Source organism: Schistocerca nitens, chromosome 2 (assembly GCF_023898315.1).
Source record: "Schistocerca nitens isolate TAMUIC-IGC-003100 chromosome 2, iqSchNite1.1, whole genome shotgun sequence".
Lineage (NCBI taxonomy): Eukaryota > Metazoa > Arthropoda > Insecta > Orthoptera > Acrididae > Schistocerca > Schistocerca nitens.
This window is the reverse complement of record NC_064615.1, coordinates 70415132-70430213: the sequence shown is the minus strand read 5'-3', so window position 1 is coordinate 70430213 and position 15082 is coordinate 70415132. Positions and strand designations below refer to the sequence as shown.

The 15082-nt window shown below is 42.5% G+C and overlaps 1 protein-coding gene across 2 annotated transcripts in view; it reads right to left on the bottom strand.

Annotated features, from left to right (window-relative positions):
• LOC126235722 (chitin deacetylase 1) overlaps nucleotides 1-7607 on the bottom strand; it is a 44606-nt gene extending 36999 nt beyond the window's left edge. Inside the window, exon 1 of one of the 2 annotated variants that reach the window (XM_049944493.1) lies at nucleotides 7388-7607. In XM_049944493.1, the coding sequence (XP_049800450.1) occupies nucleotides 7388-7439 (52 nt within the window). In that variant the 5' untranslated portion in view covers nucleotides 7440-7607. The remainder of the gene's footprint in view (nucleotides 1-7387) is intronic. The other variant, XM_049944492.1, reaches the window with a different exon arrangement.
• Nucleotides 7608-15082: the final 7475 nt, after the last annotated feature.

The following is a 15082-nucleotide window of genomic DNA, read 5'->3' as shown; positions in this document are numbered from 1 at the left end:
CTTCGCCGATTCTGCAGAGAATTTTTTATCTTATCACCCGTCTGACTGCTAAAACATCTTAAGGCTCCTGCGATGGTGCTCAGCGATATTCAGTGCAAATTTTCAGGAACAGTTCCGACCCTAACACCTTACCGGCTGCTGTATTCAGTTGTGGTCGCATTCATACTGGCTCGAGAATGTCATAGCTCCACCCTAAGCAATGGTGATTAACGGTTTCAAATTTTCATTAAAATCTTCAGAAAAGAAAATCCTGCAAATCCTAATCAATGGATCTACTAACTGCATTACAACAATACACATCTTATTTTCCAGATACAGAACTTCATCAATTTCTTTCACTGCAAGACACTGCAAAACAAAATTTATACATATGTGTTTCAAAATAGACATAACTTTATTCTGTTATGCAACGGAAACCAGGCTGCAACTTCTGTGTTGTCTTCAGAGTATACCTCAGGTGCTCCTTATTTGTCACAATCATTGAGAGCCGCAACGCAAGGTTCTTTCCTTGCAACAAGATTGCAGAACGATTATCTATTGTGATAAGTAGGGCAGTTTTCATTATTCATCCTCTACTAGCTTGGTCGTTGGACGACCAGAGCCTTAACTACACGCGAATTACTATCAGAAATGGATGTTCATCACTAGTTCTTAATAAGTTGTTGCGGATCTTAAAGGCATTTCGCAACATGCCATGTATAATACCGAGATAATGTCTGCGAGGGCAGCGTTTACCGCAATTGCGATTGCATTGTTCCACAGTGGTAAAGAGCACGAAGTGTATTAAAATTTAGTTACCATGCCGGATTGGAGAAATCTTTAATTAGTCCGCTGTGAAGACTTTTAAGCTGGAATTAGTTTGGCAAAACTGTTTTAAATGGATTGTGAAAAGTTTCTGTGAGGTAGATTTGGAAAACTTAGTTGACTGATAGTAAACAGTCCAAATAATTCATTATTAACTGAAAGGGATCAGAGTTTAAACGTGATTCATGGACAGAAATTACGATTTCTCCCATGACTCTCCAGTGTAGTAAAATGGTTCAAATGGCTCTGAGCACTATGCGACTTAACTTCTGATGTCATCATTCGCCTAGAACTTAGAACTAATTAAACCTAACCAACCTAAGGACATCACACACATCCATGCCCGAGGCAGGATTCGAACCTGCGACCGTAGCGGTCGCTCGGTTCCAGACTGCAGCGCCTAGAACCGCACGGCCACTCTGGCTGGCTCCAGTGTAGTAAAAGTAATCAGTATGTAATAACAATAATTTACACTAACACACAGGTTAACGAATAAAAGGTAAAATAACATGGAATTAGAGGTAAAATCGTTTGGAATTATTGGCGGGAAGCTCGAACAAGTAACTGCAAAGGTTTTATTGTTTCTCTGATGTTGTAACATTTACTTTGTGAAGTGAGGAAGTCGTTTCTTAAGTGTAGGTATTCAGTGTAGAGGATTGTGAAGAGTGTAGTGATTGGTGTCTGTTGCTTTAATGGGAAAAGGGAATTGTGAAATCAGGAGCCAGCACATGAACACTTCTCTCGAAATGTATCCGGCGTCCCCATCTGACGAACAGTCGCCATCAGCAGTGTCAAAGGTCATCAATACAACTTACATTTAGGACAATGTGGCGGGGTCTGGATTCCTCTCACTTCATTATCCCACAGCCCAATAACCAGGAGCTACACATCGCCTTGTTTCTTCCCATTTCCAATTCAATTCCGATGCTGTATTCTTTTTATGTGTTCAGTTGGCTACCTTTGGCGCGATAATTGCGAATCAAAGGCATCGGTGCCGAAACAGTCTGCAGTGAACGAAACAAATAGCCTACGTGTAATGATTAGTTGAGTTCCTCCTCGTAATGAAGAATATGTGGTCTATGTTTTAGACAGGATAGTAATCACTGGTTATAAGTTTGGATTTACAACCAGTACCAGCCACTCATATTTTCCGACCCTCGGAAATGGCAGAGACTATGCCTTGAGTTAGCATACTGAAGCGAAGTAAGACATTGCTTTTAAGACACTGGACTCATATTCGAAACGGAAGAGGTTCACCAACTCGTCTCCCTGCGTGTTTACATAAGTTATTTCAGGCAGGTGCTGGATGCTTACTGTGTTGTCACCGCCAGACACCACACTTGCTAGGTGGTAGCCTTTAAAACGGCCGCGGTCCGTTAAGTATACGTCGGACCCGCGTGTCGCTACTATCAGTGATTGCAGACCGAGCGCCGCCACACGGCAGGTCTAGAGAGACTTCCTAGCACTCGCCCCAGTTGTACAACCGACTTTGCTAGCGATGGTTCACTGACAAAATACGCTCTCATTTGCCGAGACGATAGTTTAACATAGCGTTCAGCTACGTCATTTGCTACGACCTAGCAAGGCGCCATTATCAGTTACTATTGATATTGTGAATAATGTACCGTCCAGACCGACGTTCACCATTAACGGATTAAAGTTAAGTATTCCACCAGCTACGTCCGTTTTTCTAAATTCTAATTTCCTGGTCCTGTTTCAGACCTCACGCCAGCCTGCGTGAGCTAAAACGCGTGCCTTTCGGTCTCCTCTAGTAACACCGTGTTGGCTCTCCTGCCAACCAAAACACTTACTACAGTAAAACTCAGCCAGTCCCTTTCCACATTGTAATCAATTGAGCTAGTCCTCTGTCTCTGATCTCCTATGATGTTACGGGACGTCACACTCTTGTTTCCCATTCTTATCTTTCGGGAAACAACATGTTAAGGACGTGTATGTCTCACGATGTTTAAGATGAGTGACAAGTCGCGAAATAATAATACTCTCTCAAGTGAATTTACTTCAGTAGGGAGTAAAAGTCCTGCAAAGATGTGAAGCCATTTCACATGATTTCACGAGCTGTTGCACGTAAGTGTAAACATGTGACACAAATAATATACTTTAAATATTTATCAGTCAGTTGGTTGGTTGGTAGGTTGGTTGGTTGGTTGGTTAGGGGGTGGGGGAGACCGAACAGGAAGGTCATCGTGCCCATCGGATAAGGGAAGGATGGGTAAGGAAGTCGGTCGTGCCCTTTCAAAGGAACCATCCCGGCATTTGCCTGAAGCGATTTAGGGAAATCACGGGAAACGTAATCAGGCCAGCTGGACGCGGGTTTAAACCATCGTCCTCCCGAATACGAGTCCAGCATGCTAACCACTGCGCTACCTCGCTCGGTATCAATGAGTTCTTTTTATGACAGCGAGAAGACTGAGCTACTGCCTCGGACAAAAATTTCTTGAGCGTAAGGTGACTGAGCCCGTGGAGACTTTAACGCAGGAACAGAAGACGAACTTTTATTTAGAGGGCTGGGAACATGTAGTTCCAATTCGATTCATCAGGATTGATAATTTTATGATTGCTGCTAGTAAATATTACGATGATTTGATGTTAGCTCCTTTTCCATATGTCGGGCAGTAGCTCTTTTAGAGTCCTAGTCCATTAAGTGGTGCCCGCTACGCAGAAGCCTGTTCGGCAGCAAAAAAAAACGACTAAAGTGATGTCCGCCATGTGACTGCCGGCACAGAAATCGAGGACAAGAGGACTAGAAAGCCAGAAACGAGACCTTGTAAATGTAGCCTGTCCTCGAAAGACCGGAAGCTCGTCTACTGGTTAAAGCCGTTAGCGGCGGCACCAAAAAAACTCTCTATGAACTGATAACGTAAGAGATGGGGCAAATTTGGCGTTAGTATTATGTAGATAATTGATAAAGAAATTCTGAAGTGAGAATACTGGTGTAGAGTTCGACTTGAAAACACATTAAACAATGAAAGAAACTTTATGCCTAGAGGAAAAGATGCCTTTTATTTACTGATGAACTGCAGTTTCCTCCTGGAAATTGTGATTTGAATATACACTAAAAATCAGAACTGGCCAGTTGAATTGAAATTCGTTCTGGTTTACGTAATTTCATCCGGAGAAGGTGTTTTGAATAATGTTAGGAATGATTCTTTCGTGCTTCTTTGTCAAATCCGACCAAGCGCTACTTAGTTGTGGACAGAAGAAAACGAGTGCTTTAACGTCTCGTCGAAGTTATAAAAGGTGGACCGAGAAGTTGGTCAGAGAAGAACGGATAGAAGGAAACAGTTTCGTTCTTCTACAGGGAACATACCAGCATTCGCTATAAGTCGTTTACCGAATCAATAGGAAATTATTGAGTTTTTCCTGATGGGAATTTGAAGCTAGAGTCTAATGTCTTCATCCCCGCTCCAAGCAACTGTCTGGCCGTGAACGGAACATACTACTAAATAAAATATGGACAAGGCGTCGGATTCATTCGGCTGGGATGCACTAAATGCTATACATTGACGCACCCTTCTTGTATTAAGAGAATGACTGGATTACAGGGATGCAAGACAGATGGAATATGGAAGTTAGAATTTTGGAAGACCTCGAACTATTTATGCTACCGAAATTTTATTTCCGCTGTCTGTAGTCCTGTCCAACTTTGGCTGATCGTTCGCAGTTTGTTCATGTTTAACAAACGGGTATTCCAGAATGCGAACTATTAGTGTGCCGCTTTGTGAGGAAGGTGTCAGCGGAGCCGTGAACTTGGTCTCTCATCATCGACGAGACATTAAACTTTAATCTTCCTTCCTTTTTCATTGTCAAGAACTGTGCCGTTTCCAAAAGGCACACTCGACCTGTTTAAATGGGAACAAACAACTGGTGTACCGCATGCGCCGTCACTTTCGCTAGTACCTCACGAGGCTTCCACGCTTTAACTGCCCGGCACCCCTTTCTCTTTCATCTTAGAAATCGTGCTGACTGCATAATGGAAACGCCTACCAGCTGGAAGAAGGGGGATAGGGGGAGGGGGGGCGCATACGCTCTTGGTGGGGGTGACCTCGATAGCGGAGCTAGCAGCCAAATTTCTCTGCTGTTGTTTTTCTCCTCCTTTGAGTTTCCTTTCCTGCACACACACACACACACACACACACACTGAGTCAAACGGAGGTACACGGGAGGAATGGAGTCTGCTCAAGGTAAACCGCTGGAAGAGATGTGTAAAAAGGAATGAGAGAACGGAACCGCCGGTGGAGCCTTGCGTCGGTCAAGAAGGACGACTAACGGAATACTCTGCAGCAGTCTCGCCTCCTGTCGCAACATTTCGCTGCGGGATCACCCCTGCCACCATCTCGCACTTCTCCTCTCGCGCCTTTCTAGTTGCGCTACGGATGGATGCTCCTTGTGGTGTAGCCTAAATTGACGGTTGTCTTTAGGTTTTGCTTCCCATCCGCAACTGCCGAGAAAGTGGTTGTCACGGTCAGGGGGGACCCTACACAAAACACAGCTGTTCCGAGCTTAATTCTCATGTTGCTTCTCTAAATCACGTCAGGTGAATGTTATCTTCAGGACAACGGTCGATTTGCTCCCAAACCCTCAACAACTACGTTAATACACCGCCTATAACGACTTTGATTTGGATCAGATGTTATGCTTATAACTTCTCTGAGGCTCTTTCTTCCGTGTTTACTCAATAACTAATCGACGTGTTTAAACAGATAACAGTTCTTACTCAAAACTGGTAGAATGTCGCAACTTTTCATCCCTTGCTAATAATTGTGATCTATGGTCAAAATTTATTCCTTATGTGTTCGGAAAATGGCAGCTCTAGAAAAGAATGAATTCCAGTATTTGCAGTGGTAGTTCTCGTTTGCCGCAAAGGAAACAGAAGTCTTAGTACTATGCATGTTCTGAAAGAGTATGCCAAATATATATCGTTTGTCTGTTTGCATTCCAAACATCGAGTACCTCTAAGTGCATCCCTTGCAGCAACTCATGAAAATGTCTCGAAGGCTTCACTTCGTAGTCACTTAACGATGGTCCTGCATAGCAGTCGTTGGAAAACATCCAAAGACGTCAACAGCAAACGGAAATCACATACACGTCCTTGATTCGAATCCGTGAGGCTTCTGTCGCCTTTTTATTAGCCTAGCTAGTGCTGCTAGCTACATTAGACTGTGAGTGGGTTCTCTTTTGGTCATATGCACCCATTTTGCTTGTTCTCCCACTCTCACATTACTTATAGAGAACTTCTCAAACTTGACATTCTTCACTGTTGTTGTGAACACGAACAGAATTTTAGAAGATAACTACAAAAGATAAATTTTACCCACTGAAAACGTCTGTCAATTGTTATTTCGAAATCAGAAGCTAAACTGTAGATAAGTGGGATGTGCAAGACGGGAAGTTAAAATACCAAACTTTACCGCAACCAGTCAAGGAGACGAGAACCTTTATGTTTTTATTGTGGATCTTTGCTCGAGCTTTTTTCCTAGTTTAGAACGCTGGGTGCAGTTGTTAAGCAGCGCTGCAGCTGTGCAACGTGGCAAATGACGCCAGCAGGGATACGCAGGCAGTCGTTTCTCTCCAGAGAAATCTGTGCTCCGCCAGGAAGGAAACTTAACGTTTCTCGTCTGGCACTTGCCGCAGCTAGAACAAGGTCCAGCGGTGTGTGTTCCCTTTAAAGTAGACTTGTTGCGGATTCGTAGCTGCGAAAATGGCTTTTGAAATATGGTGCACATGCGTTTACATGATTTAATTTTATCCAATGAAGTTGGTAGCAGAGCCACAAGTGTGTTACTTGCGTGTAGTACTAATGAAAAGTCCGCTTTCACTCACATCTCGTGAATTTACTGAAGGTGCACGGTGCAGCCTGAATCGAGGGAGTTCATCTTCAGGTGGTTCACATATTTACGAACGTTTATACGAGCTGGTATTTCGTTGTCAACATCACGACAGGTCTATTCACATCCATAAACAAAAATCATTGCATCCTGATCAGTCTTCGTAGCATTTTTACGGAAATAAATAATGATGATTAATCGTTTTTCTATTATTAGGAGTCAGAGCTACGTAGAGTTGTCTAAATGATAAAACCAGCAAGTGTTGCTTTATTTCCTTCTGGCCGCTGCTGCCATTTTGGCTCTGTAACCGTTCGTTTTCAAGTGGTTTATTATTATCCTTTGGAAGTTTGCATATGTTAATTTTATCCAGTGGAGTCGGAACCAGAACCGCAATCTCGAAAGGATAATAATGGATCACTTGAAATTGGTTTCAGAGCTGAAATTGTAGTAGTGTGCAAAAGGAAATGAAACAACAGTAAGATGGTACAAGCGTTAGTATTTAGACAAATAATGATGATGACGTTTTCACTGTAACACATTAGTCCTGTGCTTGTAACTGCCTATGAATTACTATCTTTTTTTTTTTTTAAAAAAAAAAAAGAACTTCATTTAAATTTTAAGAAACCGCTAGTTAATAATTTTCGCACCATCTTGGATATTGTTTCGCGACGTATTTGGGAACGCCTGTGTTGTTAAGCTAGAGCGGCAGCGCTGGCGCCCTGCGCAAGCCAACTCACCTGCGCCGACGAGGAGCAGCAGAGCCAGCCACGAAGTCGTAGTCCTGGCCATCCTCGGTCGCACTGAGACGGACTCTCTGCGCGAAGGAGCTTGCGGGCGTCCCTTTTTATTTTATATAGCGGTGGCGGCGGCGCGCATGCGCACTGGACCGCTTCACTTTCACCGGCGCTGGCGTCTGGCGTCTGGGGGGAGCGGCGTGCTCCGGCTGCTGGCGCGGTCTGTCGGCTGGCGGTCTCCACTGGCGGCGGGCACTCACTGTGGGCGCCGCGCCGCTTCCGCCGGCCCTTATATTGACCGCCGCTCTGACGTCACAACCAGGGGTGCCACACCCCTGTCGAGGGCCTTGCACTCTCACGAATATGACTCGTTTCCCGCCTACGTACGCCGGCCTGTCCTTCTAATTTTATTTTTCCCATTGTTTTTTTTGTTCTTAACCTCGTTTACGAACACGATATGCAGACTGCAACTGTTTTTTTTCCGAAACGTGTTCATTTCACTTTTGCAGATCCATAATTTCCTTCTCCTTTCAATTTTGCACAGCTCTTGCTTACTATTTAAGGACCACTGCCTTCAACCTGAACTTTAAACTTTTTTCCAAAATTTTGTGGTGTCTGAACGGTTGTTGTTCTTCGCATGCACAGAGTACGCGAAGGAACTTGGCCCCCTTCTTGCAGCGGTGTACCGTAGGTCTCTAGAAGAGCGTAGCGTTCCAAAGGATTGGAAAAGGGCACAGGTCATCCCCGTCTTCAAGAAGGGACGTCGAACAGATATGCAGAACTATATACCTATATCTCTAACGTCTATCAGTTGTAGAATTTTGGAACACGTATTATGTTCGACTATAATGACTTTTCTGGAGACTAGAAATCTGCTCTGTAGGAATCAGCATGGGTTTCGAAAAAGACGATCGTGTGAAACCCAGCTCGCGCTATTCGTCCACGAGACTCAGAGGGCAATAGACACGGGTTCCCAGGTAGATGCCGTGTTTCTTGACTTAAGCAAGGCGTTCGATACAGTTCCCCACAGTAGTTTAATGAACAAAGTAAGAGCATATGGACTATCAGACCAATTGTGTGATTGCATTGAAGAGTTCCTAGATAACAGAACGCAGCATGTCATTCTGAATGAAGAGAAGTTTTCCGAAGTAAGAGTGATTTAAGGTGTGCCGCAGGGGAGTGTCGTAGGACCGTTGCTATTCACAATATACATAAATGACCTTGTGGATGACATCGGAAGTTCACTGAGGCTTTTTGCGGATGATGCTGTGGTATATCGAGAGGTTGTAACAATGGAAAATTGTACTGAAATGCAGGAGGATCTGCAGCGAATTGACGCATGGTGCAGGGAATGGCAATTGAATCTCAATGTAGACAAGTGTAATGTGCTGCGAATACATAGAAAGAAAGATCCCTTATCATTTAGCTACAATATAGCAGGTCAGCAACTCGAAGCAGTTAATTCCATAAATTATATGGGGGTACGCATTAGGAGTGATTTAAAATGGAATGATCATATAAAGTTGATCGTCGATAAAGCAGATGCTAGACTGAGATTCATTGGAAGAATGCTAAGGAAATGCAATCCGAAAACAAAGGAAGTAGGTTACAGTACGCTTGTTCGCCCACTGCATGAATACTGCTCAGCAGTATGGGATCCGTACCAGATAGGGTTGATAGAAGAGATAGAGCAGATCCAACGGAGAGCAGCGCACTTCGTTACAGGATCATTTAGTAATCGCGAAAGCGTTACGGAGATGATAGATAAACTGCAGTGGAAGACTCTGCAGGAGAGACGCTCAGTAGCTCGGTACGGGCTTTTGTTGAAGTTTCGAAAACATACATTCACCGAGGAGTCAAGCAGTATATTGCTCCCTCCTACGTATATTTCGCGAAGAGACCATGAGGATAAAATCAGAGAGATTGGAGCCCACACAGAGGCATACCGACAATCCTTTCCACGAACAATACGAGACTGGAATAGAAGGGAGAACCGATAGAGGTACTCAAGGTACCCTCCGTCACACACCGTCAGGTGGCTTGCGGAGTATGGATGTAGATGTAGATGTAGATATGTCGTTGTTCAATAGCCTTGCAATTCTAACTCTGGCATCCCTGTTGATATATTCCTCACGGAATTTGTGGTTAACAATAAGGGTTCATTCAAAAGGCACAACCACATTCACATGCCGAACACTAAACTAAACGATTTGCACTTCAATTACGCTTTTTAACCATTATACAGAGAGATTAGCTAAGATAAACTCTTTGCCAAGATCGTTAATAATAAATTCTCGATAACTGTTTTCGGTATTCAATGATACCATCTTCATATTTCGACGAACAGGTTATTGCATATTTGTTAAAATAGCAGTAAAAGTGTTCTTTCTCGTGAATTGGCCGGCACGTAACAGACTAGAAGATTGGTGTATCGGCATGTCAAACTTAAACCAACTATATACTATTTGTCAGCACTACTTTTCATTATGGTCTATGTATTTTTCTTAAGTGGTATACGGTTTGCGAGTATATTTATGTTTTTCCCAGTTTTGCTGCAGATCTGATGATGGTCATTAAAGACCGAAACCGGTAATCTGTTAACAAAAAGTTTGTGACCATAGACGTAAATTAAAGGAAACTTATTACATTACGGGTCGCTGTTTTTTCGCGACCATGTCGCAGCTTGTGAAACTATATACATGTTTTTCACCACATACATCTGTCTTTGTGTCACTCACAACAAACCGCATTATTACAGCCAGATCACCGCTAAAGTCTGTTGTGGCATAAGACGAAAATATGTGGTAAAAAAAAAAAACTTGCATACAGTTGTTTTAATTTTGACATGCCGATGCATCAGTTTTGTAGTCTGTTACGTGCCTGCTAATTCACGAGAAAAGAACGCTTTTGCTGCTATGTTAACATATATGCAATACTCTGTCCGTCGATATATGAAGATGGTTGCATTGATTACCGAAAACGATTATCTAGAATAAAGGTTATTATTAGTGATCTTGGCAAAGAAGTTTATCCTATCTAATGCATTATCACAGATCACCCACTGTGGCTCAAAAAGAGTAAACTAAATTCTATAGAGAGGTGTGCATTACTCCGCAGGTTTAGTTTTTAATAAGATTCTAGTTATACTAAAAAAAAAATAAAGTGACAGACCACAGATTTTCTAACCAAAGTTGAAAGACTTCCTTGTGGCACAGTCCTTGTATTGCGTCCATGATTTTCTCGCAGTGGTTTTTTGTATTTAGCATTGCAAATCTTTTTCTGTTTATAGTATTCTTTTTGGATATTTACATTTTCTTAGCAACTTTCGACTCGTTTCATAACCGAATAGAGGTGACGTGCATGGTCCCATGGAACGTGATTAATTATATTCAATTAGGTTTAGAAATTGTTTCAACATTAACGAATTATTCCTTAGGGTGTAATGCGGAAGATAATAAAACTTTTCATTTCGGTTGCCAGTTCACTGGCTTAGTTCTGTAAAGAGTGTAACAGTAACTGCTTGTGGTGGAGTAATTTAAGAATAGGAATTTCATCATTTTTATGACACAATGCCACAAAGTGACTAATACAACATAACAGTGACTATTTCCCAATTATCTCCATTTTCAACCGGTTATGATTTTAATCTCTTCCATTTAGAGTATGAGACGTCTGTTAGAAGGGAAAATTTCGTACAAAAGTATTCGGAGCTCTCTTTTAAAGCTTGAGTGCATCCACTCGGAAATGCGACTGCGTGATACCGCTACAGGATATTCACCTTTGCGCAGTACCTTTTTGTGTTTCAAGTTTCGAGTTATTAGTATTAAATTGTAAGTGTTTAGGGATTTGTGGATTTGTATGAGTGTGTGTGCAGATTTGAGACTAGTGCTGCGAAACTGATTCAGGTATTCGTCATTATAGTAAAGTTAAAAAGTCAACTATTATAGATTTGTACTCGTATATTATGGTACAGTCACCTATAATACGCACCAATATGTATGTTTATAAGAAAACTTTCCATTCCTCTTCTTTTTTCGGTACCGCCTAATTATTATACATAGTTGTTACGGTTCCTTAGATGTTTGAGTAACAGTGATTCACACCTCAAGTCCATACTTCTGTTTCATATGCCCTGGGACTGATATAATACAGCGAAAGTGGAGAATGCTACTTTGAACACGTAAAAGTACGGCAAATTACTTCAGAGCTGTGACTTAGCTGATGAGAAGAAATTGCGACAGACAGAGCCAATCTTTTGGTTTCCCTCTCTAGCTCTCATCTTCTCCGCCACGGCATGTTTAATTCACAATTATCAGTCACAAATGATGTAATAATACAATTACTTCGACGACCACCTTAAATCAAATCAAAGTAGAAGCAAAAAACACGCGTTCTTCTTCCATTCCCCATCTTCCCTTTCTATCTTTTTGTGCACTTCTCATGGCAACTGAAAACTTTATGAAACAAATGTCTCTACGAAAAAAAGCCGTGAACTGTTAGCAAAAGTTTAATCTGAGTTTTCGTGCTAGCTGTGTGCTTATAAACAGGTAGAAGTTTGGTTTCGCCAGTGGAGCTGGGTACGTCGTTGTAGCACTACCACGTGCAGATTTAATTTCTACATTAACATCCTCATACATACTCCGGAAGCCACCGGAGGGTGCGTGTGTAACGCCGGAAATGCATATCCTCGTATTTCCATCTATTGTACTATAATTTTTTTTCCTTGGTTTGTTACCTCAAGATATGACGTTACTGTCTCTTTATATATCGTAATTGTTTTACTGTTTGTATATACAGGGTGTTTCAAAAATGACCGGTATATTTGAAACGGCAATACAAACCAAACGAGCAGCGATAGAAATACACCGTTTGTTGCAATATGCTTGGGACAACAGTACATTTTCAGGCAGACAAACTTTCGAAATTACAGTAGTTACAATTGTCAACAACAGATGACGCTGCGGTCTGGGAAACTCTATAGTACGATATTTTCCACATATCCACCATGCGTAGCAATAATATGGCGTAGTCTCTGAATGAAATTACCCGAAACCTTTGACAACGTGTCTGGCGGAATGGCTTCACATGCAGATGAGATGTACTGCTTCAGCTGTTCAATTGTTTCTGGATTCTGGCGGTACACCTGGTCTTTCAAGTGTCCCCACAGAAAGAAGTCACAGGGGTTCATGTCTGGCGAATAGGGAGGCCAATCCACGCCGCCTCCTGTATGTTTCGGATAGCCCGAAGCAATCACACGATCATCGAAATATTCATTCAGGAAATTAAAGACGTCGGCCGTGCGATGTGGCCGGGCACCATCTTGCATAAACCACGAGGTGTTCGCAGTGTCGTCTAAGGCAGTTTGTACCGCCACAAATTCACGAAGAATGTCCAGATAGCGTGATGCAGTAATCGTTTCGGATCTGAAAATGGGCCAATGATTCCTTTGGAAGAAATGGCGGCCCAGACCAGTACTTTTTGAGGATGCAGGGACGATGGGACTGCAACATGGGGCTTTTCGGTTCTCCATATGCGCCAGTTCTGTTTATTGACGAAGCCGTCCAGGTAAAAATAAGCGTCGTCAGTAAACCAAATGCTGCCCACATGCATATCGCCGTCATCAATCCTGTGCACTATATCGTTAGCGAATGTCTCTCGTGCAGCAATGGTAGCGGCGCTGAGGGGTTGCCGCGTTTGAATTTTGTATGGATAGAGGTGTAAACTCTGGCGCATGAGACGATACGTGGACATTGGCGTCATTTGGACCACAGCTGCAACACGGCGAACGGAAACCCGAGGCCGCTGTTGGATCACCTGCTGCACTAGCTGCGCGTTGCCCTCTGTGGTTGCCGTACGCGGTCGCCCTACCTTTCCAGCATTTTCATCCGTCACGTTCCCAGTCCGTTGAAATTTTTCAAACAGATCCTTTATTGTATCGCTTTTCGGTCCTTTGGTTACATTAAACCTCCGTTGAAAACTTTGTCTTGTTGCAACAACACTGTGTTCTAGGCGGTGGAATTCTAACACCAGAAAAACCCTCTGTTCTAAGGAATAAACCATGTTGTCCACAGCACACTTGCACGTTGTGAACAGCACGCGCTTACAGCAGAAAGGCGACGTACAGAATGGCGCACCCACAGACTGCGTTGTCGTCTGTATCTTTCACATCACTTGCAGCGCCATCTGTTGTTGAAAATTGTAACTACTGTAATTTCGAAAGTTTGTCCGCCTGAAAATGTACTGTTGTCCCAAGCATATTGCAACAAACGGTGTATTTCTATCGCTGCTCGTTTAGTTTTTATTACCGTTTCAAATATACCGGTCATTTTTGAAACACCCTGTATATATTTATGCATTTATGTTGGTTTGTTTTGTGAATATTATTTGTATTTATACGCTGGGTCTGGCCTAGGGAAAACTATGCTATCGAACGAATACATCGATAGGTCGTGTGGAGAACCAAAGTGTTTAGGATCTTTGGTAGTGTTAACTCTGCCGCGTGGAGCGCGGGCAGAGCATAGGGGGGTCTGGCTGGAGTAGCGAGTGGAGCAGGTGTGTGGTGTGAAGCTCCCGCGAGTTGCCGCCCTTTCGGGGTTTGGCAGCATGTAATTGCGCTCGACTTGCGATGATAGTTTCTGACATGGTGTCGCGGACGGGAAGCATTAGCTGGCGCACATCAAGAGCCGGTTTCGTCTGGTGACCGTGTCGAGAAGAAGGCGTGCCGACATCCAGTTTCTGCAACAGCGACGGCCGACAATGAGTGACTGTCGCCACATCCTCGATCGACGGCTTCAAACCTTCAATCAACCAACAAGGAAGACTGGAAGCACGTAAAGTTTTAGAACTGTATGGCAGACCTCAGCTTTCCAAACTTTTAAAATTGTTGCATCACAAAATTACAGCTACTTAGCATGAACCTTTGTTGCTCATTGTCCCAATTGCATTACCAAGCAGGATCCCTTCCTTTTCCGAAATGAACCCGAGTGTCGTTGAAATTCAAACGCCAGCATAATTCCATTTCACTGCTTTAATTTCAAAGTTCAGTTAAAGTATTCATAGCTGGCTACAATACTTAGATTACACAAGCACAAATTAAGAGTGCTAGTTTTGTTACCATATTTTAGCTTACCTGTGACTGCAGCTCAGCTTGCTACGTACTAAATTTTACTATTGGTAATTGTTCAGAATCGTTTAATTCAAGTTCAAAGTTAAATCTCTTATTTCTAAATTGCGTAGATTCAAGTAGCTTTTGAAATGATTGTTGAGGTAGTCCAAGACTAACCGTATTTTACTGAATTTCGATGTGCTTCAGAAAGAAAGCTCACTATTAACTTCAGTCACTAAATTAACTTTCAATTTTCTGGTTTTATTAATTCTTTTGCTAAATTAAGTGTAGCGAAATTTATTACTTCTGACAAACTTTCAGTTTTCACACTACACTTGTCAACCTTCAGTTGCCACGCTTCTAGTGCTAATTATATGTGTAATAATATTTCTTTTTCAGTTACTATAGTAATTGTCCTTAGGACTGGCGACCGTAATTTCCCCCAAATCTCAAATATCTAATTACCGCTAGTTGATTGTTAACGTAACGGCCGCACATTTACTTTCTTTATTAACTTTACCCCTATTTCAAAATTAATTTCCACCAGTTTCATTAGCATTTTTCCTTTCATTTAGATGTAACCCTTTCCTCCC